Source organism: Mixophyes fleayi, chromosome 11 (genome assembly GCF_038048845.1).
Source record: "Mixophyes fleayi isolate aMixFle1 chromosome 11, aMixFle1.hap1, whole genome shotgun sequence".
In the NCBI taxonomy this organism is placed as follows: Eukaryota; Metazoa; Chordata; class Amphibia; order Anura; family Limnodynastidae; genus Mixophyes; species Mixophyes fleayi.
In genome coordinates this window covers 1500703-1525450 of record NC_134412.1, presented here as the reverse complement: position 1 = coordinate 1525450, position 24748 = coordinate 1500703, and the positions used below count along the sequence as shown (strand labels likewise).

The window sequence follows — 24748 nt, the reverse complement described above, 5'->3', positions numbered from 1 at the left end:
TGCCCACCGTAGAGCTTTGGCTCGTAGCTTGGGTTCCAAGAAAGAACAACCCCTAGGAGGTGTTTTGGGAGAGGTTCTGGTAAGGGCTATAACCTTGGTAGGAGTTAAGATTGGCAGTGGCTTCAGAGATGTGAAAAGATCCGTGTTATCAAAAGATCGAGACAAGGCGTCCGCTCGTATGTTCTTGGACCCAGGATGATAAGTTAAAATAATATCAAAACGTGCAAAGAATGAAGCCCATCAAGCTTGGCGTGGGTTGATGCACCGAGTTTCACTGATATACAGCAGGTTCTTATGATCAGTTAAAACTGTTACTGGATGACGGGAACCTTCTAAGAGATGTCGCCACTCCTCCAAGGCGGCCTTGATTGCAAGCAATTCTTTGTCGCCAATACCATAATTCTTTTCACGCGGCAAGAATTTTTTAGCGAAAAATCCGCAGGGAAGATGAGTACTAAGTTCAGATCTTTGGAAGAGTACTACTCCAGTACCTATTGCAGACACATCAACTTCCAGAAAAAAGGGTTCCAATTGGTTAGGTTGAGAAAGAACTGGTGCAGACGAGAAGGCTTGTTTTAGGGAATCAAAAGCCTTTAAGGCATCGGTAGACCATTCTCTGGGATTGGATGATTTCCGGTCAGAGCGGTTATTGGGGCTATAATCGAGGAGAACCCCTTAACAAACTGCCTGTAATAGTTGGCGAACCCAACAAATCTTTGAATGGCCTTGGTGCCTTGAGGAAGAGGCCAACTTTTAATAGCGGATACCTTCTTTGGATCCATGCGTAATCCTGATCCTGAAACAATGTACCCTAGAAAAGGGAGTTGCTCAACTTCGAAGATACACTTTTCTAATTTGCAGAAGAGTTGATTAGCTCGTAGTCGAGATAGAACTTCTTTGACATGAAGACGATGGGAGGAGATATCTCGGGAGAAAATCAAGATGTCGTCCAGATAGACAACTACGGAATGATATAATAAGTCTTGAAAAATCTCATTTACAAAGGACTGAAAGACAGCGGGAGCGTTACTAAGCCCGAAGGGCCAGGGGCGGATCTAGACTTTATGTTTAGGGGGGGGGGCGATTTTGCATAATCACGCCCCTCCTTTGCTCTAAATGGCTGGCCTGCGTTAACCCCGCCTTTCGCCCGCGATTGGCCCCGCCCCCTCCAGTTTTAATCAACGGCTGGGACCTAGCTTTTTGCTGCTAGGGGGGGCGAATGCCCGATCGCCCCCCCCCTGGATCCGCCACTGCGAAGGGCATAACTAGATATTCGAAATGTCCGTCCCGCGTGTTGAACGCTGTCTTCCACTCGTCCCCTTGGCGAATTCGTACTAAGTTATTTGCCCCTCGGAGATCCAAATTAGTGAAGACTCGGGCTCCGCTGATTCTGTCAAAAAGATCCATTATAAGGGGCAGAGGATAACGATTTTTAATGGTAATTTTATTTAGTTGCCGATAATCAATGCAGGGGCGTAGGGATCCGTCTTTTTTCTTGACGAAAAAGAACCCTGCTCCGGCCGGAGAGGAGGATTTTCTGATAAACCCTCGGGCTAGGTTTTCAGAGATATATTGGGACATAGCTTGGGTTTCTGGCAGAGACAGGAGATAAGTCCTACCACGAGGAATCTGTTTTCCCGGAATTAAATCGATCGGACAGTCCCAAGAGCGATGAGGTGGTAGAATCTCTGATCTTTGCTTGGAAAAGACGTCCTTAAAAGTCAGATAGACCGAAGGTAATGTGGATGTCTCCGAATTGGTTTGAGTGAGGCAAACGTTGGAGCGAGGAGAAAAAATACACCGATTATGGCACTGCCGACCCCAGGAGATAACTTCGGCACGAGCCCAGTCAAATTGCGGAGAGTGGTTCCGGAGCCAGGGGAGACCCAATATTAAAGGATTGATGGATTGAGGTAACACTAGGAATTGAATCCATTCTTGATGCAAGGCTCCAATCCGCAATTGAACCGCACTTGTGATGCTGGAAATGGTGCCGTTGCTGACACGGTTACGGTCTACAGCTGTTAGTGTTAACGTCTGTGGAAGAGCCAAAATGGATAACTGAAGCTGTGAGGCAAGAGAAGCCGAGATGAAATTCCCAGCCGCACCCGAATACACGAAGGCAAGGATCTGCTGGGGTCCCTTAGAACTGACCAGTAGAACAGGCATAAGGAACTCAGGGTTAGAAGTTGAGTAGGTAGTGGAAACAGCTACTCCTAAGGCGGCCTCCCTCTTACCGTTTAGGAGGGAGCGTTTCCCGGTCTTTTAGGACAGAGGCTTAGTACATGTCCGGACTCTCCGCAATATAGACACAGTCTCTGTTTGAATCGTCTCTCACACTCCTCAGGCGTCAATTTTGAGCGACCCAGCTGCATCGGTTCCTCTGTAGCCGGAATAGGATTTTGAAAGGTAGGTGCCAAGCGGATGGGGCGTCTTGAGAAAGATCTCTCTGATGTTCTTCCCCTAAAACGTAGGTCAATCCGGATACACAGGGAAATGAGGGTATCCAGGTCAGAGGAAAGTTCCCTGGTGACCATCTCATCCTTAATTCGGTCCGTAAGGCCCTGCCAAAAGGTAGCAATGAGAGCCTCGTTGTTCCATCGCAGCTCTGACGCAAGAGTACGGAACTGTACCGCATACTGGCCGACTGACATCGAACCTTGTCGAAGATTTAATAGACCAGAAGCAGCTGAGGAGACCCGACCTGGTTCGTCGAAGACCTTGCGAAATATGTCGATGAATGCTGCGGAGTTCTCTAGTAAAGGATCGTTGCGCTCCCATAATGGTGAAGCCCAGGCCAAAGCTTGTCCACTGAGCAGGGAAATCATGAAGACTACCTTGGTGCGCTCAGATGAGAAGGCAGTAGAGTTGCACTCAAAATGGATTGCGCACTGGTTGAGGAACCCCCTGCATCTTTTAGGATCTCCGTCATACTTCTCTGGAGAGGGAATTCTAAGCCCAGTAGAATGAGCCGGGGAAGGGGATGGAGCCACCGGAGCAACTGCGGCCAAAGACGGAGCAGCGGGAGGTTCCACCGGAGGTGCTTGGACCGCCTGTAAGGAGTCTAGACGAGACAGTATTCCTTGGATACACTGAAGTAACCGACCCTGATCGGCTTCTTGTTGTTCCACTCGGCCGCTCAGGTGGATGAGCAGATCCCGAGCTGAGGGTTCACCTGTTCCATCTGACGTCATGGCCAGAGTAAACACCTGAGTATGTGCTTACTGGTCTTGACACTACTCACCAAAGAGGCGCGGAGTCTAACGTGTTCCAGGTATTCACCAGGAACCCCCGCAAGGGAGTATGGTCTTAGCTGCGGGAGACACGCAGGTCGCGGACCTCAGAGGGAGCAACCAGTGAAGCGGTGAGATGAAAACGGTGTCAGGCAGGCCGGGTCAGAACGAGAGAATCAGGATATGCCACAGGGAAGATCCAAGCCAAAGTCAGAAGTAGCCGGGTTCGGTACACAGGAATATCAGCAGTAGAATGGTCAGCAAGCCGGGTAATACACAGAGAGCAAGGAGGACACAGGAACGCTGGAGCTAGGTGGGACCTATTACTCTGGCACTCTCCTAGTGCCAATGTGATCCTTAAATAGCGCCTCAATTAGCGGCGGTAGTGACGCTGAACACCACCGCCGGATTTACTAGAGAGCGTTCCGTTGCCTAGCAACGGAACGTGGCCGCCGACCCGGAAGTGTACTCGGTTGCCTAGCAACCGAGCGCTCAGAGGTAGTAGCAGGCGTCCGTCCCTGTGCGACGGACACAGCACAGGGACGGCGCCTGACAGTACCCCCTCCTCTACTTTGTTGGATAGATCCTTGGTCCAAGAATTGTTTCAATAGTCGTGGGGCGTGAAGATCCTCTTTAGCCACCCATGATCTCTCTTCTGGACCGAAGCCCTTCCAATGGACTAAGAATTGATGTCGTCCGTGGAGAATACGGGAGTCCAGGATGCGGCTTACTTCAAATTCCTCGCCATTGGTAGTCCGTACAGGAGCTGGGCGATGAGGCAAGCGATGAAACTTATTGAGTATAAGTGGCTTCAGAAGAGACGTGAAACACATTATGAATTTTTAGGGAGGGAGGTAACTGAAGTCTTTAGGTCACCGGGTTGATAACATGTGTTATAGGGAAAGGTCCAATATAACGAGGAGCCAATTTTTGAGAAGGAACTCTCAACTTAAGATTGCGTGTAGACAACCATACTTTGTCGTGAACATGTAATAGAGGAATAAGTCTCCGATGACGGTCAGCCGCTTTTTTATAGCGTAAAAATATATATATAGTATATTACCTCCTACTTCCTCCCATCAGCAGTCTATTATATTGTATATATAGTATATTACCTCCTACTTCCTCCCATCAGCAGTCTATTATATTGTATATATAGTATATTACCTCCTACTTCCTCCCATCAGCAGTCTATTATATTGTATATATAGTATATTACCTCCTACTTCCTCCCATCAGCAGTCTATTATATTGTATATATAGTATATTACCTCCTACTTCCTCCCAGCTCAGCAGTATATTATATTGTATATATAGTATATTACCTCCTACTTCCTCCCATCAGCTGTATTTTATATTGTATATATATTACCTCCTACTTTCTCCCATCAGCTGTATATTATATTGTATATTATATTACCTCCTACTTCCTCCCATCAGCAGCATATTATATTGTATTTATAGTATATTACCTCCTACTTCCTCCCATCAGCAGTATATTATATTGTATATATATTATATTACCTCCTACTTCCTCCCATCAGCAGTATATTATATTGTATATATAGTATATTACCTCCTACATCCTCCCATCAGCAGCATATTATATTGTATATATAGTATAGTATATTATATTGTATATACCGGGTGTCCGGTCTGGTGTTATAGATTTGGGGTGTCAGGTCAGGTGTTATAGATTTGGGGTGTCAGGTCTGGTGTTATAGATTTGGGGTGTCCGGTCTGGTGTTATAGATTTGGGGTGTCCGGTCTGGTGTTATAGATTTGGGGTGTCAGGTCTAGTGATACAGATTTGGGGGGTCTGGTGTTATAGATTTGGGGTGTCAGGTCTAGTGATACAGATTTGGGGGGTCTGGTGTTATAGATTTGGGGTGTCAGGTCTGGTGTTATAGATTTGGGGTGTCCGGTCTAGTGTTATAGATTTTGGGTGTCCGGTCTGGTGTTATAGATTTTGGGTGTCCGGTCTGGTGTTATAGATTTGGGATGTCCGGTCTGGTGTTATAGATTTTGGGTGTCCGGTCTGGTGTTATAGATTTTGGGTGTCCGGTCTGGTGTTATAGATTTTGGGTGTCAGGTCTGGTGTTATAGATTTTGGGTGTCCGGTCTGGTGTTATAGATTTTGGGTGTCCGGTCTGGTGTTATAGATTTGGGGTGTCCGGTCTGGTGTTATAGATTTGGGGTGTCCAGTCTGGTGTTATAGATTTGGGGTGTCAGGCCTGGTATTACAGATTTGGGGTGTCAGGTCTAGAAATATAGATTTGGGGTGTCAGGTCTGGCAATATAGATTTGGGGAGTCCGGTCTGGTGATATTGATTTGGGGTGTCAGGCCTGGTATTATAGATTTTGGGTGTTAGGTCTGGTGTTATAGATTTGGGGTGTCCGGTCTGGTGTTATAGATTTTGGGTGTCCGGTCTGGTGTTATAGATTTTGGGTGTCAGGTCAGGTGTTATAGATTTGGGTGTCCAGTCTGGTGTTATAGATTTGGGGTGTCCAGTCTGGTGTTATAGATTTTGGGTGTCAGGTCAGGTGTTATAGATTTGGGTGTCCAGTCTGGTGTTATAGATTTGGGGTGTCCAGTCTGGTGTTATAGATTTGGGGTGTCTGGTCTGGTGTTATAGATTTTGGGTGTCCGGTCTGGTGTTATAGATTTTGGGTGTCCGGTCTGGTGTTATAGATTTGGGGTGTCCGGTCTGGTGTTATAGATTTGGGGTGTCCGGTCTGGTGTTATAGATTTGGGGTGTCAGGTCTGGTGTTATAGATTTTGGGTGTCCGGTCTGGTGTTATAGATTTGGGGTGTCAGGCCTGGTGATACAGATTTGGGGTGTCAGGTCTAGTGATACAGATTTGGGGGGTCTGCTGTTATAGATTTTGGGTGTCCGGTCTGGTGTTATAGATTTTGGGTGTCCGGTCTGGTGTTATAGATTTTGGGTGTCCGGTCTGGTGTTATAGATTTTGGGTGTCCGGTCTGGTGTTATAGATTTGGGGTGTCCGGTCTGGTGTTATAGATTTGGGGTGTCCGGTCTGGTGTTATAGATTTTGGGTTCCCGGTCTGGTGTTATAGATTTGGGGTGTCCGGTCTAGTGATACAGATTTAGGGGGTCTGGTGTTATAGATTTTGGGTGTCCGGTCTGGTGTTATAGATTTTGGGTGTCAGGCCTGGTGATATAGATTTTGGGTGTCCGGTCTGGTGTTATAGATTTTGGGTGTCCGGTCTGGTGTTATAGATTTGGGGTGTCCAGTCTGGTGTTATAGATTTGGGGTGTCAGGCCTGGTGATACAGATTTGGGGTGTCAGGTCTAGTGATACAGATTTGGGGGGTCTGCTGTTATAGATTTGGGGTGTCAGGCCTGGTGTTATAGATTTTGGGTGTCCGGTCTGGTGTTATAGATTTGGGGTGTCCGGTCTGGTGTTATAGATTTGGGGTGTCCAGTCTGGTGTTATAGATTTGGGGTGTCAGGCCTGGTGATACAGATTTGGGGTGTCAGGCCTGGTGATACAGATTTGGGGGGTCTGCTGTTATAGATTTGGGGTGTCAGGTCTGGTGTTATAGATTTTGGGTGTCCGGTCTGGTGTTATAGATTTGGGGTGTCAGGTCTGGTGTTATAGATTTGGGGTGCCCGGTCTGGTGTTATAGATTTGGGGTGTCAGGCCTGGTGTTATAGATTTGGGGTGTCCGGTCTGGTGTTATAGATTTGGGGTGTCAGGTCTGGTGTTATAGATTTGGGGTGCCCGGTCTGGTGTTATAGATTTGGGGTGTCAGGTCTAGTGATACAGATTTGGGGGGTCTGGTGATATAGATTTTGGGTGTCCGGTCTGGTGTTATAGATTTGGGGTGTCAGGTCTGGTGTTATAGATTTGGGGTGTCAGACTATGGGGGGTGGGAGGTACCAGACAGGATGATGACGGTGATATTGGGGTGAAGGAACGGGGTACCCAGGGAAATGGAACTGCGCATGCGCGGTGTCACTCGGGGGGCGCGCCCGGGAGCGAGCAACGTGTCACTGCTGCGGATTCCCGGAGAAAGCGATCGCCATGGAGACCCCGGGCCGGAGAGATAAATCCAAGGCCAGAGATGCGCTGTCCCGCCTGGAGAAAGCCAAACAGAAGAGCGCCCAGCAGGAGCTGAAACAGCGCCAGAGAGCGGAGGTATCTGAGGGACCCTGATATCACTGCTTTATCCTCCATCTTACTACACCCGGCCCCTAATATCACTGCCTTACCCTCCATCTTACTACACCCGGCCCCTAATATCACTCCCTTATCCTCCATCTTACTACACCCGGACCCTGATATCACTGCCTCCATCTTACTACACCATGCCCCTAATATCACTCCCTTAACTTCCATCTTACTACATCCGGACCCTGATATCACCGCTTTATCCTCCATCTTACTACACCCGGCCCCTAATATCACTGCCTTACCCTCCATCTTACTACACCCGGCCCCTAATATCACTACCTTATCCTCCATCTTACTACACCCGGACCCTGATATCACTGCCTCCATCTTACTACACTCGGCTCCTAATATCACTCCCTTAACTTCCATCTTACTACACCCGGCCCCTAATATCACTACCTTATCCTCCACCTTACTACACCCGGACCCTGATATCACTGCCTCCATCTTACTACACTCGGTCCCTAATATCACTACCTTATCCTCCATCTTACTACACCCGGACCCTGATATCACTGCCTCCATCTTACTACACCCGGCCCCTAATATCACTCCCTTAACTTCCATCTTACTACATCCGGACCCTGATATCACTGCTTTATCCTCCATCTTACTACACTCGGCCCCTAATATCACTACCTTATCCTCCATCTTACTACACCCGGCCCCTAATAGCACTACCTTATCCTCCATCTTACTACACCCGGCCCCTAATATCACTACCTTATCCTCCATCTTACTACACCCGGCCCCTAATATCACTCCCTTAACTTCCATCTTACTACACCCGGACCCTGATATCACTGCCTCCATCTTACTACACTCGGCCCCTAATATCACTGCTTTATCCTCCATCTTACTACACCCGGCCCCTAATATCACTACCTTATCCTCCATCTTACTACACCCGGCCCCTAATATCACTCCCTTAACTTCCATCTTACTACACCCGGCCCCTAATATCACTACCTTATCCTCCACTTTACTACACCCGGCCCCTAATATCACTCCCTTAACTTCCATCTTACTACATCCGGACCCTGATATCACTGCCTCCATCTTACTACACCCGGCCCCTAATATCACTGCCTCCATCTTACTACACTCGGCCCCTAATATCACTACCTTATCCTCCATCTTACTACACCCGGCCCCTAATATCACTACCTTATCCTCCATCTTACTACACCCGGACCCTGATATCACTGCCTCCATCTTACTACACTCGGCTCCTAATATCACTCCCTTAACTTCCATCTTACTACACCCGGCCCCTAATATCACTACCTTATCCTCCACCTTACTACACCCGGACCCTGATATCACTGCCTCCATCTTACTACACTCGGTCCCTAAGATCACTACCTTATCCTCCATCTTACTACACCCGGACCCTGATATCACTGCCTCCATCTTACTACACTCGGCCCCTAATATCACTGCCTTATCCTCCATCTTACTACACCCGGACCCTAATATCACTGCCTCCATCATACTACACCCAGGCCCTGATATCACTGCTTTATCCTCCATCTTACTACACTCGGACCCTAAATCACTACCTTATCCTCCATCTTACTACACCCAGACCCTGATATCACTGCCTTATCCTCCATCTTATTACCCTCCCTGCGTCCCCTGGTCTGGACTACTCCCCATTATCTGGACCCCTCAGGGGGTGACATAACCCTGGGGTGGGGTTTAGGGGCATTATCCAATCTTACTGCCAGTAGGTTACAGGTGTTGTCTCTTGATATGGGTCTGGCTGGGGGTGCCCCTGTTAACCAGCATTATCCTGCCACCTCCACGATGGTCGTTGTGGATGAATATGAATACTCCCTGAGAGAAGTGCATTGTGGGGGATTGTTGGAGAGGACAGCGCCCCCCAGTGGAGAATAGTGTTTTCCTAATATGACCCGAGTCTATGGCTGAGTTATCCCAACAGATCGACCTTGATACCATAAGTAGATCTAAAGGTCCCCCGGGGGCCATGGTGTCTGCTGCTTGTAGTGTTGTTTGTTTATAGAGGGCGAAATGTGAATTTATACCAGAGTTAGTGTGTGTGTGGTTGTTGTTGTTGTTGTCAGTGAGTAGAAATCTGTATTGATCTTTCATTTCTTTTTTCCCTATTTGGTGTGCCATTATACATTGTACTGTACTGTGATACCATAAACAATATACCGCTATACACCTCCCTGTGATACAGTGTGCTGTACTGTGATACCATACACAATGTACCGCTGTACACTGTCCTGTGATACAGTGTGCTGTACTGTGATACCATACACAATGTACCGCTGTACACCTCCCTGTGATACAGTGTGCTGTACTGTGATACCATACACAATGTACCGCTGTACACTGTCCTGTGATACAGTGTGCTGTACTGTGATACCATACACAATGTACCGCTGTACACCTCCCTGTGATACATTGTGCTGTACTGTGATACCATACACAATGTACCGCTGTACACCGTCCTGTGATACAGTGTGCTGTACTGTGATACCATACACAATGTACTGCTGTACACCGTCCTGTGATACAGTGTGCTGTACTGTGATACCATACACAATGTACCGCTGTACACCTCCCTGTGATACAGTGTGCTGTACTGTGATACCATACACAATGTACCGCTGTACACCTCCCTGTGATACAGTGTGCTGTACTGTGATACCATACACAATGTACCGCTGTACACCTCCCTGTGATACAGTGTGCTGTACTGTGATACCATACACAATGTACCGCTGTACACCGTCCTGTGATACAGTGTGCTGTACTGTGATACCATACACAATATACCGCTATACACCTCCCTGTGATACAGTGTGCTGTACTGTGATACCATACACAATGTACCGCTGTACACCGTCCTGTGATACAGTGTGCTGTACTGTGATACCATACACAATGTACCGCTGTACACCGTCCTGTGATACAGTGTGCTGTACTGTGATACCATAAACAATATACCGCTATACACCTCCCTGTGATACAGTGTGCTGTACTGTGATACCATACACAATGTACCGCTGTACACCTCCCTGTGATACAGTGTGCTGTACTGTGATACCATACACAATGTACCGCTGTACACCTCCCTGTGATACAGTATGCTGTACTGTGATACCATACACAATGTACCGCTGTACACCGTCCTGTGATACAGTGTGCTGTACTATGATACCATACACAATGTACCGCTGTACACCGTCCTGTGATACAGTGTGCTGTACTGTGATACCATACACAATGTACAGCTATACACCTCCCTGTGATACATTGTGCTGTACTGTAATACATACCTCCCTGTGATTCAATGTTTCTCTATACAACTCCCTATTATACAATGTGACACTTCACAATCCTATAATGCAATATATAATTGTATACTGTTCTGTGATACCTTGTGCAGTTATTACTGTTATATAGTACCCTGTACCTTGATACTCACTTAGCTGGAAGTATCACTGATTCTCAGATTGTACCTTTATCAGTACAATACTTGCACTTCCATATTAATGCACATTAGCTTAGTGACAATCCTGTAGGTTGTCTGTAATCTGCTGTACAGTGTCACTCCCAGCTGCAGGAATACCGCTGTGCGGCTCACTCTGAGTTTGCAGATTAAAAGAAATCCAAAATGTGCATCAGGTTCCCTGTGTGTAGAAGACGCTGTTCACTGAGATGTCATAGAACCTGAAAGTGACTTTATCACCCACCTCCAACATGAGAATCCGTTTCCTCTGATGCCTGTACATGGGAGTACCTGCATTGTTTCTATTGTTACTTCCCCTTTATTATCACTGGAAGTAGCAGTCATCAAACCATAAGTATAATTCCCCCCCCCTGATTGTGACCACCCCCGAATGTCACCCCTCCCCCCTGAACATATGGGTACTCGCTGTGACGCCTACAGTAATGTCATAAGGGACGTGGCTTTGTAGTGCGCCCTATTTAAATGATATATATTTATATATCTGCCCAACCCAGAAGATGGCTGCCTCCGCTTCTCTGTAGTTCTGTTAGTACTGAAACCTCTGCACATGAACTTGTTACTAATAAGCTGCAACAGAATGAATGAAGTAGAATAACGCCCCCTAGTGTCCAAAACATCATGACATTGTACAATGCAAAGCTCTCGGGGCTGAGAGTACCTCTGTCTGTCGCAGTGAAAAGAAACAAATCTACAAAACAACTGTAAAGTGTGTCCGGATCTGGTGCTGTGAGTGATTGGACAGGCAGCGTGACTCACACATTAACTCTTGCAGTGCCACCTTGCACAGCTCAGGATAAGCACTAGTGTGCATTAAGCCAGGACGGACACTGAAGGGGTTAAAGTGTGGCACACAAGATCTGAAATCAGTGCACACTGCCGGAAACACAACCAGAGTAAGCTCAGCGTTCCTGAGCGTTAGTGATAATAACCTGCTATTGGTAATGACATTTGTAGAGTGACGGTCCAGGCCACTTAACATTCTGTACTTTCTGCATTTATTGCAAATATCAGGCTTTATAACAAGAGAAGAAGCAGGAGCTGCTGACATACCCTCCCCAAGATACCCCCAGGACACCTCCCAATCAGTGCTGTGATTCAGCATCCAGAGCAGCCGACAGTTGAATCTGTCCCTAGGAGTAGATGGTCATCTTCAGCCATTCCGGAAGCCTCACCTGGACCTGTCCGTCTCCATCTCTGTCCAAGGCTTGAAAGGCTCGAAACATGCAATCCATCCGAACCATACTGCTGATAAAGCTGTCAAAGTTCACGTTCCCCTTGTTGTCCGCGTAGCGGCGGATAAGCAGCTCGTGGAGTTGCTCGTTGAGCTGGAAGCCGGCAGCTGCAATAGCCCCCGGCATGGCGGCAGCTGGGATATACCCCGTCTTCTGTGTATCAAACTGCTTGTAGATGCATTGCCACTTCTTGATGTTATTCCAGAGATACTTGAACTCCTCGAAGCCCAGTTTACCTGTCCCGTCGCTGTCCATGACAGCGACCATACTGCGGCAAGTGTCTATACTGAAACCGTCAGTCTTTAGATCCTGGTGCTTGGCCACCACCTTGTTCAAGACATTCTGAAGTTCTACTGGGGAGACTTCCATGTCTTCTCCAGCCAGTTGCTTAAAGAGACGCCGGAACTGTCGCTGTTCTTCATTCTCGTTCGCCTCTTGTTGGTAAGTGTTGGCAGTAGGAGCTGGAGGAGGCTCTGGCTTGTAACTTGCAATTGCATTTCCAATTATACCCAGAATTCCTCCAAGTATGTTCGCTCCTGCTCCGCCTGATGCCCCGGCTCCTGCAGGTCCTGCAAAAAGCTTCCCGGCCCCACCGGCCTGTCCACCAGATCCACTCAGGCTGCTAATGGCTCCTTGTAGGAACTTGCCAGCACCTCCAGCTTGTCCCGACCCTGCCAGGCCGCTCAGGGCTCCTTGTACGATGTTACCAACTCCTCCACCTTGGCCAGACCCTGCAACGCTGCTGAGGGCCCCTTTCAGGACATTGCCAATCCCTCCACCACCTCCAGATTTTGAATCTCCACCCATCACCCCCTTCATCACATTGTTGACCAGAAACATTTTGCCTGTGTGCAGAAGGAGCAGACCTGATAATCCTGTGCAGAGGGAGCAGACCTGATAATCCTGTGCAGAGGGAGCAGGCTGAATATTCTGTGCAGAGAGGACAGACAGGGAAACCCGGAGCGAGTGAGTCCTGTGCTGTTCAGTCACACTGGAGAGGAAAACAGAATTGTTGAGTCACAGCTCAGCTCCACCCAGACATACTAATGTGAAGCAGCCAATAGCATCAGCCTCTCCAAAATATTCCTTCCAAATTGTATGTGACACGCCCAGCCCCCAGTGAGAGAATTCCCCCCAGCTCTGTATCCCAGGCAGATCTGAGGCTGTTCCTCTATTCCAGTGTCAGGATGAGGAGGGGCGTGTACGGGTGGGGAGATGAGGGGGGGGGGGGGCATATAATGGGTGGGGGTTAGTGGATTAGGGGCTACTCTATAATAGTGGAGGAATCTACAATGTCTGTGATGGAAGCAGTAAGGTGTCACCCAGTATTCTGCACCGAGCCTCATGTAGGATATAAATTGTCCCTTTCATTCTATTTTAGTAAAGTAGTTTTTTTGTGCTTTTTATAGATTGTTTTGTTGGAGGGATCTCATCATATAATTACAGTAAACGACTTATCTGAACAGCTGAATAAACACTAATTTCAGCAACACAAGAAGACCCCCTTCCGGGGGGGGGGTCCTTGTACAAAGCAGAAACCTGAGCCTGGTTATAGTATAAATAGTCTCTGCTCCGTCTACGGTGAGACACTTTACTGCTCAGTCATTCACTAGTTAAATGCTAAACATGAAGGGTTCTCAGTGCCCCCAGCACTACATTGTGATAACACCACAATCTGCATCATACAGCGTACATATGTTCAAGTAGCATGTAGTGGTCTCTCCCTCCTGGCGTGTCACAGATCATACCAAACCGATGAGTGTTCTTACAGGAACACCCCTAGTAACAAGCGAGGGGTGTGGTGATCAACTAAACTATTTCTGCCCCAGGGCGCAGAATTACCCCGTGTAGGCTGTTCCCATGTGTTCTTCTATACACCCTTCCAGCACTGGTCCGGCTTGTTCTACTGCCTCATATTCATGTGAAAACTGCATTCACTGTACTCCCACTGCCCAGTGTTCACTAGATTCATCCTCTTTGTCACTGTACTCCCAGCCCCCTCTATCGCCAGAGCCCCCTCTCCTGCCCCCTCTATCGCCAGAGCCCCCTCTCCTGCACCCCTCTATCGCCAGAGCCCCCTTTCCTGCCCCCTCTATCACCAGAGCCCCCTCTCCTGCACCCCTCTATCACCAGAGCCCCCTCTCCTGCCCCCTCTATCGCCAGAGCCCCCTCTCCTGCACCACTCTATCGCCAGAGCCCGCTCTCCTGCACCCCTCTATCGCCAGAGCCCCCTCTCCTGCCCACTTTATCACCAGAGCCCCCTCTCCTGCCCCCTCTATCACCAGAGCCCCCTCTCCTGCACCCCTCTATCGCCAGAGCCCCCTCTATCACCAGAGCCCCCTCTCCTGCCCCCTCTATCACCAGAGCCCCCTCTCCTGCACCCCTTTAACACCAGAGTCCCCTCTCCTGCACCCCTTTAACACCAGAGTCTCCTCTCCTGCACCCCTCAATAGCCAGTGCCCCCTCTATCACCAGAGCCCCCTCTCCTGCCCCCTCTATCACCAGAGCCCCCTCTCCTGCCCCCTCTATCACCAGAGCCCCCTCTCCTGCACCCCTCTATCACCAGAGCCCCCTATCCTGCCCCCTCTATCACCAGAGCCCCCTCTCCTGCACCCCTCTATCGCCAGAGCCCGCTCTCCTGCACCCCTCTATCGCCAGAGCCCCCTCTCCTGCCCACTTTATCACCAGAGCCCCCTCTCCTGCACCCCTCAATAGCCAGTGCCCCCTCTATCACCAGAGCCCCCTTTCCTGCCCCTCTATCGCCAGAGCCCGCTCTCCTGCACCCCTCTATCATCAGAGCCCCCTCTCCTGCCCCCTCTATCACCAGAACCCCCTCTCCCGCACCCCTCTATCGCCAGAGCCCGCTCTCCTGCACCCCTCTATCGCCAGAGCCCCCTCTATCACCAGAGCCCCCTTTCCTGCCCCCTCTATCACCAGAGCCCCCTCTCCTGCACCCCTTTAACACCAGAGTCCCCTCTCCTGCACCCCTTTAACACCAGAGTCCCCTCTCCTGCACCCCTCAATAGCCAGTGCCCCCTCTATCACCAGAGCCCCCTCTCCTGCCCCCTCTATCACCAGAGCCCCCTCTCCTGCCCCCTCTATCACCAGAGCCCCCTCTCCTGCACCCCTCTATCACCAGAGCCCCCTCTCCTGCCCCCTCTATCACCAGAGCCCCCTCTCCTGCACCCCTCTATCGCCAGAGCCCGCTCTCCTGCACCCCTCTATCATCAGAGCCCCCTCTCCTGCCCCCTCTATCACCAGAACCCCCTCTCCTGCACCCCTCTATCACCAGAGCCCCCTCTCCTGCACCCCTATATCACCAGAGCCCTCTCCTGCCCCCTGTTATCACCAGAGCCCTCTCCTGCACCCCTATATCACCAGAGCACTCTCCTACACCCCTATATCACCAGAGCCCTCTCCTGCCCCCCGTTATCACCAGAGCCCCCTCTCCTGCACCTATCATTCATCAGAGCCCCCTCTCCTACACCCCTATATCACCAGAGCCCTCTCCTGCCCCCAGTTATCACCAGAGCCCCCTCTCCTGCACCTATCATTCATCAGAGCCCTCTCTCCTACACCCCTATATCACCAGAGCCCTCTCCTGCCCCCCGTTATCACCAGAGCCCCCTCTCCTGCACCCCTATATCACCAGAGCCCTCTCCTGCCCCCCGTTATCACCAGAGCCCTCTCCTGCCCCCCGTTATCACCAGAGCCCCCTCTCCTGCACCTATCATTCATCAGAGCCCCCTCTCCTACACCCCTCTATCACCAGAGCCCCCTCTCCTGCACCTATCATTAATCAGAGCCCCCGCCCATTCCACTGTATGCTCCTCTTCCAGCAGGTGTACTTTGTGTGTTCATCTGTCTTGGGTGTTGCTGTTCTCAGCCTGGAGTGGGTGAGGTTCCTCTGCAGCCGTGTCTGTCCCGCATCCTGACACAGATCCACAAGCTTTGCCGGATGAGGTGCAGGAAATGGCTGTCAGACCTCATCCTGCAAATCTTTCTGTACCAGCCTCTTGTGGTAACAAATTAACCAGCGCTGGCTGCAGTGTCCCTTCCTGTGTGAGCACAGTTACTGCTGCCACACTTCATGTGATTAGAGATTGAGATGTAAGAATTGGTTATATCATTATTTGCGTCCCGGGCTCTATCTTTCTCTGCTGACAGGACTGTAAACTGAAAATGGCTGAACAGTTGGACATTATTTTCGGTTATGTAAATGTTTCATACTTACAAATGTATATAGTGGTCGAAGTTTAGTATGGAAACGTAAGTGACTGGAACGTGATAGTGTTACAATGAAGGGAGTAGGAGAAGTGTCGGTATGACACCCCCCCATCCATTTCTACCACTGTACACACACACACGTACACACACACACACGCACACACACACGCACACACACGAGTTGTCACTTCTGTCTCTGATCCAATGTTTCTCTCTCATCCAGATCTATGCACTGAACAAGGTGATGACGGAGCTGGAGCAGCAACAGTTTGAAGCCTTCTGTAAACAGATGCAGGCATCCGGCAAATAGCCACAATCAGCCCCTTCAGCGCCATGTTTTTGTCCACGTGGCACACGGAGACCTACTTGTGGATTTTAGTCTGTGTTTTAATTGCAATATAACCACTATTGTCTTCTATTAAATCACTTTATACTACCTGCCGTTTCCAGGGGCTCTTACTCACCTATCCAGGACCATAATATAGTAATACCATTTGCATGGGGCTCTTACCTTCCCAGGATCATAATATGGCAATACCATTTCCAGGGGCTCTTACTCACTTTGCCAGGAACATAATTTGCTAATAATATTTCCAGAAGGATTTTACTCACCTTACCAGGAACATAATATGGTAATACTATACCAGGATGCTCTTTACTCACTTTGTCAGGAACTTAATATGGTAATACCATTTGCCAGAAGCACTTACATTAACAGGAACATAATATGGTAATACCATTTCCAGGGGCTCTTATTCGCCTTGCCAGGAGCATAATATGGTAATAGTTTCCATGGGGCTCTTGCCCACTTTGCTGGGAACATAATATGGTAATACCATTTCTATGGGCTCTTACTCACCTTGCCATCATCATCACCATTTATTTATATAGCGCCACTAATTTCGCAGCGCTGTACAGAGAACTCACTCACATCAGTCCCTGCCCCATTGGGGCTTACAGTCTAAATTCCCTAATGTATGTACACACACACACACACACACACACGGGTCAACTTTATATGGTAATACCATTTCTATGGGCTCTTACTCACCTTGCCGGGAGCATAATATGGTAATACCATTCCCAGAAACTCTCTTACCTTGCTGGGAACAATATGGTAATACAGTTTAGCTTACTGGAATTAGACATATGATTAGAATAGACATTAATATATGGTGCTCAGTGGTGTACTTCCATTGACTTAATAACCTTATAATTTACACTGCGGGGCACATTATAGCAGAAAGCAGTACATTAAGGACTCTGGCAGTACAGCATTTTATTATATTTCAGCACAAGTTAGATCAACCAGGATGTCGGTTTTCCATCCATTGTTAGAATATCCTCCCCGCCCACAGCCTCTATAAGGATCTCTGGTATCCTTAGTGACAATACAGGGCGTGCAACCGAGCGGAGATCCCTGGCTCCAAGTAAACGTACACAGCACCTGGTGCTAGGACTCCGGGCCATGACATGGGGTGTACAGCACTATAGCGTTATAAGCCTCAGAAGTCATTGCATCCCAATTGTGTGGCTTTACAGTATTATTACTATAATTACCCTTTAGATATCGCCTACATATTATGCAGCACAGTACAGAGAGCGTACAATCATTCACATTAGTCTCATTGGAGCTCACAGTCTCAATTCTCTACTAATTACACCTAACTGCGTATTTGTACTGTGCAGGAAACTGGAGCACCCGGAGGTAACCCACGCAAAAACAGGGAGAACATACAAACTACACACAAAAGAGTTAGATGTGGTTAGCAGAGATGAGGCGCAGGTCACAGGTAGATCTAAGAAGGGAGCAGTATGGTGATATGAGATTTGAGATGTATGCAGGGGTGTTGCTGAGGGCTTTGTAGGTAAGGGTGATTAATCTGAATTAGATTGTGGAGGACACAGGGAGCCAGTGTAGGGATTTGCAGAGTGGAGCAGCAGATGTGAAGCGGTGAGAGAGGAAGATCAGTCTTGCAGCAGCTTTTAGGATGGATTGAAGCCAAGATAGATGGGTGAGGGGAATGGCAGAGGTTGCAGTATTCGCAGTAACAGATGATAGATGGAGGTTTGGTCATCTTTGGTAAGAAAAGGGCATATTCTGACAATATGTCTGAGGTGGAGGTGATAGGACTGGGACAGAGACAGGATGAATAAAACAGACAGTGGATCAGGGGTAACGCTCGGGAGACTGAAGAAATTCTGGTGTTGAGCGAAGCTTCACTAGTGCTTTGTCCGCTGCATCAAATCGTTACTGAGTCATATTATGTAAGAAGTATGTAATACAGACCGAGAAGTAAGAATGCGCCGCTCGGGAGGTAAGAACGGCTGCTCGGGAGGTAAGAACGGCTGCTCGGGAGGTAAGAAGGCTCTGCTCGGGAGGTAAGAACGTGCTGCTCGGGAGGTAAGAACGTGCTGCTCGGGAGGTAAGAACGGCTGCTCGGGAGGTAAGAACGGCTGCTCCGGAGGTAAGAACGGCTGCTCCGGAGGTAAGAATGAGCTGCTCGGGAGGTAAGAATGAGCTGCTCGGGAGGTAAGAATGAGCTGCTCGGGAGGTAAGAACGGCTGCTCGGGAGGTAAGAAGGGCTGCTCGGGAGGTAAGAAGGGCTGCTCGGGAGGTAAGAATGAGCTGCTCGGGAGGTAAGAATGAGCTGCTCGGGAGGTAAGAATGAGCTGCTCGGGAGGTAAGAATGAGCTGCTCGGGAGGTAAGAATGAGCTGCTCGGGAGGTAAGAATGAGCTGCTCGGGAGGTAAGAATGAGCTGCTCGGGAGGTAAGAATGAGCTGCTCGGGAGGTAAGAATGAGCTGCTCGGGAGGTAAGAATGAGCTGCTCGGGAGGTAAGAATGAGCTGCTCGGGAGGTAAGAGCGGCTTGCTCGGGAGGTAAGAATGAGCTGCTCGGGAGGTAAGAATGAGCTGCTCGGGAGGTAAGAACGGCTGCTCGGGAGGTAAGAACGGCTGCTCGGGAATTAAGAACGGCTGCTCGGAATGTAAGAAGGCGCTGCTCGGAGGGTAAGAAGGCGCTGCTCGGGAGGTAAGAATGAGCTGCTCGGGAGGTAAGAACGGCTGCTCGGAATGTAAGAAGGCGCTGCTCGGAATGTAAGAAGGCGCTGCTCGGAGGGTAAGAATGAGCTGCTCGGGAGGTAAGAATGAGCTGCTCGGGAGGTAAGAATGAGCTGCTCGGGAGGTAAGAACGGCTGCTCGGAATGTAAGAACGGCTGCTCGGAATGTAAGAACGGCTGCTCGGAATGTAAGAACGGCTGCTCGGAATGTAAGAAGGCGCTGCTCGGAGGGTAAGAAGGCGCTGCTCGGAGGGTAAGAAGGCGCTGCTCGGGAGGTAAGAAGGCGCTGCTCGGGAGATAAGAACGGCTTGCTCGGGAGGTAAGAACGGCTTGCTCGGGAGGTAAGAACGGCTTGCTCGGGAGGTAAGAATGAGCTGCTCGGGAGGTAAGAACGGCTGCTCGGGAGGTAAGAACGGCTGCTCTGGAGGTAAGAACGGCTGCTCGGGAGGTAAGAACGGCTTGCTCGGGAGGTAAGAATGAGCTGCTCGGGAGGCAAGAATGAGCTGCTCGGGAGGTAAGAAGGGTTGCTCGGGAGGTAAGAAGGGCTGCTCGGGAGGTAAGAACGGCTGCTCGGGAGGTAAGAAGGCGCTGCTCGGAGGGTAAGAAGGCGCTGCTCGGAGGGTAAGAAGGCGCTGCTCGGGAGGTAAGAAGGCGCTGCTCGGAGGGTAAGAAGGCGCTGCTCGGGAGGTAAGAACGGCTTGCTCGGAAGGTAAGAAGGCTCTGCTCGGGAGGCAAGAAGGCTCTGCTCGGGAGGCAAGAATGAGCTGCTCGGGAGGTAAGAACGGCCGTTCGGAAGGTAAGAACGGCCGTTCGGAATGTAAGAACGGCCGCTCGGAATGTAAGAAGGCGCTGCTCGGGAGGTAAGAAGGCGCTGCTCGGGAGGTAAGGCGCTGCTCGGGAGGTAAGAAGGCGCTGCTCGGGAGGTAAGAAGGCGCTGCTCGGGAGGTAAGAAAGGCTGCTCGGAATGTAAGAACGGCTGCTCGGAATGTAAGAAGGCGCTGCTCGGGAGGTAAGAAGGCGCTGCTCGGGAGGTAAGAAGGCGCTGCTCGGGAGGTAAGAAAGGCTGCTCGGGAGGTAAGAACGGCTGCTCGGGAGGTAAGAACGGCTGCTCGGGAGGTAAGAACGGCTGCTCGGGAGGTAAGAACGTGCTGCTCGGGAGGTAAGAAGGCGCTGCTCGGGAGGTAAGAAGGCGCTGCTCGGGAGGTAAGAAGGCCCTGCTCGGGAGGTAAGAAGGCCCTGCTCGGGAGGTAAGAAGGCGCTGCTCGGGAGGTAAGAAAGGCTGCTCGGAATGTAAGAACGGCTGCTCGGGAGGTAAGAACATGCTGCACGCAAGCTTCCTATTGACGTTCTCTGAATGTGTTTTTAGAGATGGGATCTATACAAGGTACTCAGGAGGTCTTACCATTGACTTATAGAGTGATAATATAACCTCTCTATTCCTGCTACTAATATATCTTCCAATACAACCAAGTATTCTTCTTTAAAGCAATTCCATTCATTTCCATATTATTGAAGTGAAACTCGCAGGTCTATAGTTATTATACTCTTCCTTGTCCCCTTCAGTGTAGAGGAACCACATTTACCATCCTCCAATCACGTGGAATTATACCCACCATCAGCAACTGGATAAGACGTTTGGTTACCAATGCGGCAAACCCCCATCAGACACATCCCCCAACCCCCCTCTTAGCTCGATGCTTACCATCTGCACCCCGTGACTCCGGCATACAATTGAGGGCAGCACGGTGGCGCAGTGGTTAGCACTGCTACCTTACAGCACTGGGGTCATGAGTTCAGTTCCCGACCATGGCCTTATCTGAGAGGAGTTTTTATATTCTCCCCGTGTTTGCGTGGGTTTCCTCCGGGTGCTCCGGTTTCCTCCCACACTCCAAAAACATACTGGTAGGTGAATTGGCTGTTAACAAATTGAACCCTAGTCTGTGTGTGTGTTAGGGAATTTAGACTGTAAGCTCCAATGGGGCAGGGACTGATGTGAGTGAGTTCTCTGTACAGCGATGCGGAATTAGTGGCGCTATATAAATAAATGGTGATGATGAGAGTTCAAGCTACACCTCTTTTACAATAAATATATTTGTGTGTACAGACAGTATAGTTTATCTTTAGCCCTTGGTGTAGGAGATCACTTTTTAAATTTTCTAAAGTAGATACAGAGCAATAGTTATTAAAACAGTCTGCAATGGTGTTGTCTGTAACACATCCTGTTAGACATTCATAGATCATTTCTCATTTGTTTTAAGTCGGTCTTTATAAAATCAAACACCTTTATTGTGGTACAGTGCTGCCGCCAGTATATGAAACCACGCTGACCAATGGTCACTAGACCCCAAGTCCTCTCCGACAGCCCCATTTCATACTATAGATTCACTGGAGAGAACTAAATCTAGCATACTGAAATGTTGGTTCCCAAGCTAACTCCTTGAATTCCAGAATGTCACTATTCCTGGATTTAGCAATTGGCACAGGTCAGACCATCAGGGGTATTACTATCTCCCTCATCACTTCACCACACCAGTTCCTAAAGTTATCCCTCAATCCTCTCTGTATAAACAAGACAGCTGTTGTCAGCTATTGTCCTGCATATCTGTGTGTATCTAGAAAAATTATATTTTGATCAAAACATTTAAGCCTGCATCCAGAGCATCAAGGACACCTCATTGTATGCAGGACATACATGCTTCAAACGCAATTAAAATCAGATGCACTCACCTCCAATGTATAGTATAAGGGTTTACATCTAACAATGTCCGGACTGCCGTGAACCACACCCAAAAAGGTCTTAAATAAGCCTGATAGACAGTTGCTAAGACAACACAAGACAATATTTGGAAACAAAAACAGCGATGAAATAAGCACACGCTTTTCAGCTAGTACCTTATATATTAACCGAGCTTATTTCTTCTCTCTGTATTTGATCCTTAGTAGGATATCCTTATGTCTATCCCAAGCATGTAATTTGCTCTACTGTATAAGCACCAACCCCTCTGATGACTGACAGAGTGTTATAATTTGCAACTAAAACTTGCAGTGAAAATATGAGAACTGGACAATTTTTATATCTCCAGAATGCTGCACACTATACAAATACCAAACAGTCATTGCACAAATCCAGACACACAACATATATTACAGTTGTAAAGCGCTACGGAATTTGCTGGCGCTATATAAATAAATGTTGATAAAGATGATTACAGTTAATACAATTATAACTCTTTTGGTTTCCAAACTACTGATCGTTAACTAGCTGATGCATTCCTTACATACTAATCACAGACAAATTGTTAGGAACCCCTCCAGCCGGCACAACACAACCCGGAGTCTACTCCGTCAGTCAGGTGTTCACTGGAGCCCCTGATGGTGGGGACAGACTGGGTCGCAGACTGACAGAGGGTCGTGAAGTGTGTACCAGCTGGGGAGAACCCAGGCAAGCGTAGTGGGGTCCAAGCAGAGGTCAGGGGTCACGAGCAGACAGGGAGTACGGTATACAAGCCAGAGGTCAGGGGTCACGAGCAGACAGGGAGTACGGTATTCAAGCCAGGGGTCAGGGGTCACAAGAAGCACAAGCAAAGTCCAAATCCAAGCCAAGGGTCATACACGGGAAAACAGCAGCGAGTCCAAAAAACAGGAACAAGGCAGGGAGCAGGTTAAGCTGACTGGACACAGGAACTATAATCGGCAGTGAGGCTGCAGACCTCACTGCCTTAAGTACTAAAGACCACCAATCAGAGCCTAGCTCTGAATCAAGCACAGCCCCAGTAGATTAATCAGCCCACAGGCTGGCCTGTCATCATGCGCCCGGCTACTCAGCCTGCCGGAGCGCCTACAGCCTATTTTCGGCGTCCGGCTGTTGCCCTGGCAACGGTCGGTCCGAAATACCGGAAGTGACGTCCCGGTCGTCATGGCGACGGCCGGGACGTCGGAGAGAGGTAATGTGTGTCGCGGTGGTGCCCGCGGCCGCCGCGACTGTCTAACACCAATCATGAACTATGTTACGGTTTTATGTCTGATGCGACGTGCACCCAACCCAACAGGTCTGCGGAGCCTCTAACACCCCCCTTCCCCCCAGGGTTTTCATCCGCGGGTTAAGCTTATCCGATTCATACAGATAATTCTGCAGCCCACAGACAACAACTCTAAAGCTTCTGGGAATGGATTAGGCAAACAGCATCACAGGTAGCCAATAACAAGATTTAACCTTTACTTAGGAAACCTTGCGTCACGTACTGGACCCGCAGACCAACCTGACAGGGTCCAGCGTTCTTACCTGGGGGTCACCACTCATTCTCCTGGCGCTAAGGCGCCACGTCCCTCCAGGAACTGGTGCAAATTTGGATTTGGATCTGCGATGTGCAGATCCATCTTTCATCTTCTCTGGCATTCAGCTGTTGCTCCCACTTACCTCTCTCAGATATCTGACACCTGTGCCTCTCCCGAATTGCCAGATCTTTTTGTCCTTCAGCCTGTTCAGTTGAGGATTAGTTTGCGCCCTGCCGTTACCGATCTACCTGGAAAACCAGATTCTCCAGCTGTTCACATTTATCTGGCAATCCAGACATCCTATCGTACCTGGGGACCAGAGTCTCAAGCCTTCCAGCTGTCCTGGTTATCTGGATACCTCTCCCAGTACTAGACCTACACCATCTCCATCTAGTCTCACCTGCTGCCTGTCCGGAGAACCACGACCTGCGGGGCTGAAGCAGACAAGACCAAGACTTCATCTTCGTTAGATTCCGCATCTCCGTAGCAGGCAGTACGAAACCACACAGATGGCAAAGGATCTGAGAAGTCTTGCATTTAACATGATACCTTGCCTAATACTAGTATTTAGGTTTTAGGAAATGATCATTGTAGTTCCTCCAACTGCACGGTTGTGATATTACAAGCTGGTGGCGTCTCCATGTCATGAAGAGACAAAGAGCCAGTATGTGCATATGTTATTCACAGACCCTCACCCCATCGTTAGCTAACCTATCTCCTGGAACAATTTCCTCTGATAAAACAACATATACATGTTGTGGAGAAACGCGTAATAACTGCTTTCCCAGGTTGATAAACTATTTGTAAAATTTGGGTGCATACGAATATGTCCGGAGGAGCTTTTTCAGGATACAAAGTAACAACTCTGCACTCCTGAAATATATTACAGGGAGATAACCAGTGAGGAGTTCCACCTTTCAGGTGAGTGTTAAGATAAGATCTAATTATTCTGGGACCTTCATTTGCTGACCTATGGCAAAGTGTATGACTCTCACAGGTGATATATCATTGGGAG

At 49.0% G+C, this 24748-nt stretch overlaps 3 protein-coding genes across 3 annotated transcripts in view; 1 reads left to right on the top strand and 2 right to left on the bottom strand.

The window, feature by feature from the left end:
• The window catches only part of LOC142107105 (tyrosine-protein kinase STYK1-like), a 66788-nt gene extending 59475 nt beyond the window's left edge, over positions 1–7313 (bottom strand). Inside the window, exon 1 of the mRNA XM_075190272.1 lies at positions 7121–7313. The gene's annotated coding sequence lies outside the window, so the exon portion shown is untranslated. The remainder of the gene's footprint in view (positions 1–7120) is intronic.
• Positions 7213–16833, top strand: SVBP (small vasohibin binding protein). Its single transcript, XM_075190275.1, has 2 exons — positions 7213–7397; positions 16621–16833. Exons 1-2 carry the CDS (start codon positions 7284–7286, stop codon positions 16705–16707), a joined length of 201 nt encoding a protein of 66 aa, XP_075046376.1. The 5' UTR covers positions 7213–7283; the 3' UTR covers positions 16708–16833.
• Positions 11911–13300, bottom strand: LOC142107977 (calpain small subunit 1-like). The gene has a single exon (XM_075191660.1). The coding sequence runs from the start codon at positions 13008–13010 to the stop codon at positions 12069–12071; it is 942 nt and encodes a 313-aa protein (XP_075047761.1). The 5' UTR covers positions 13011–13300; the 3' UTR covers positions 11911–12068.
• Positions 16834–24748: the final 7915 nt, after the last annotated feature.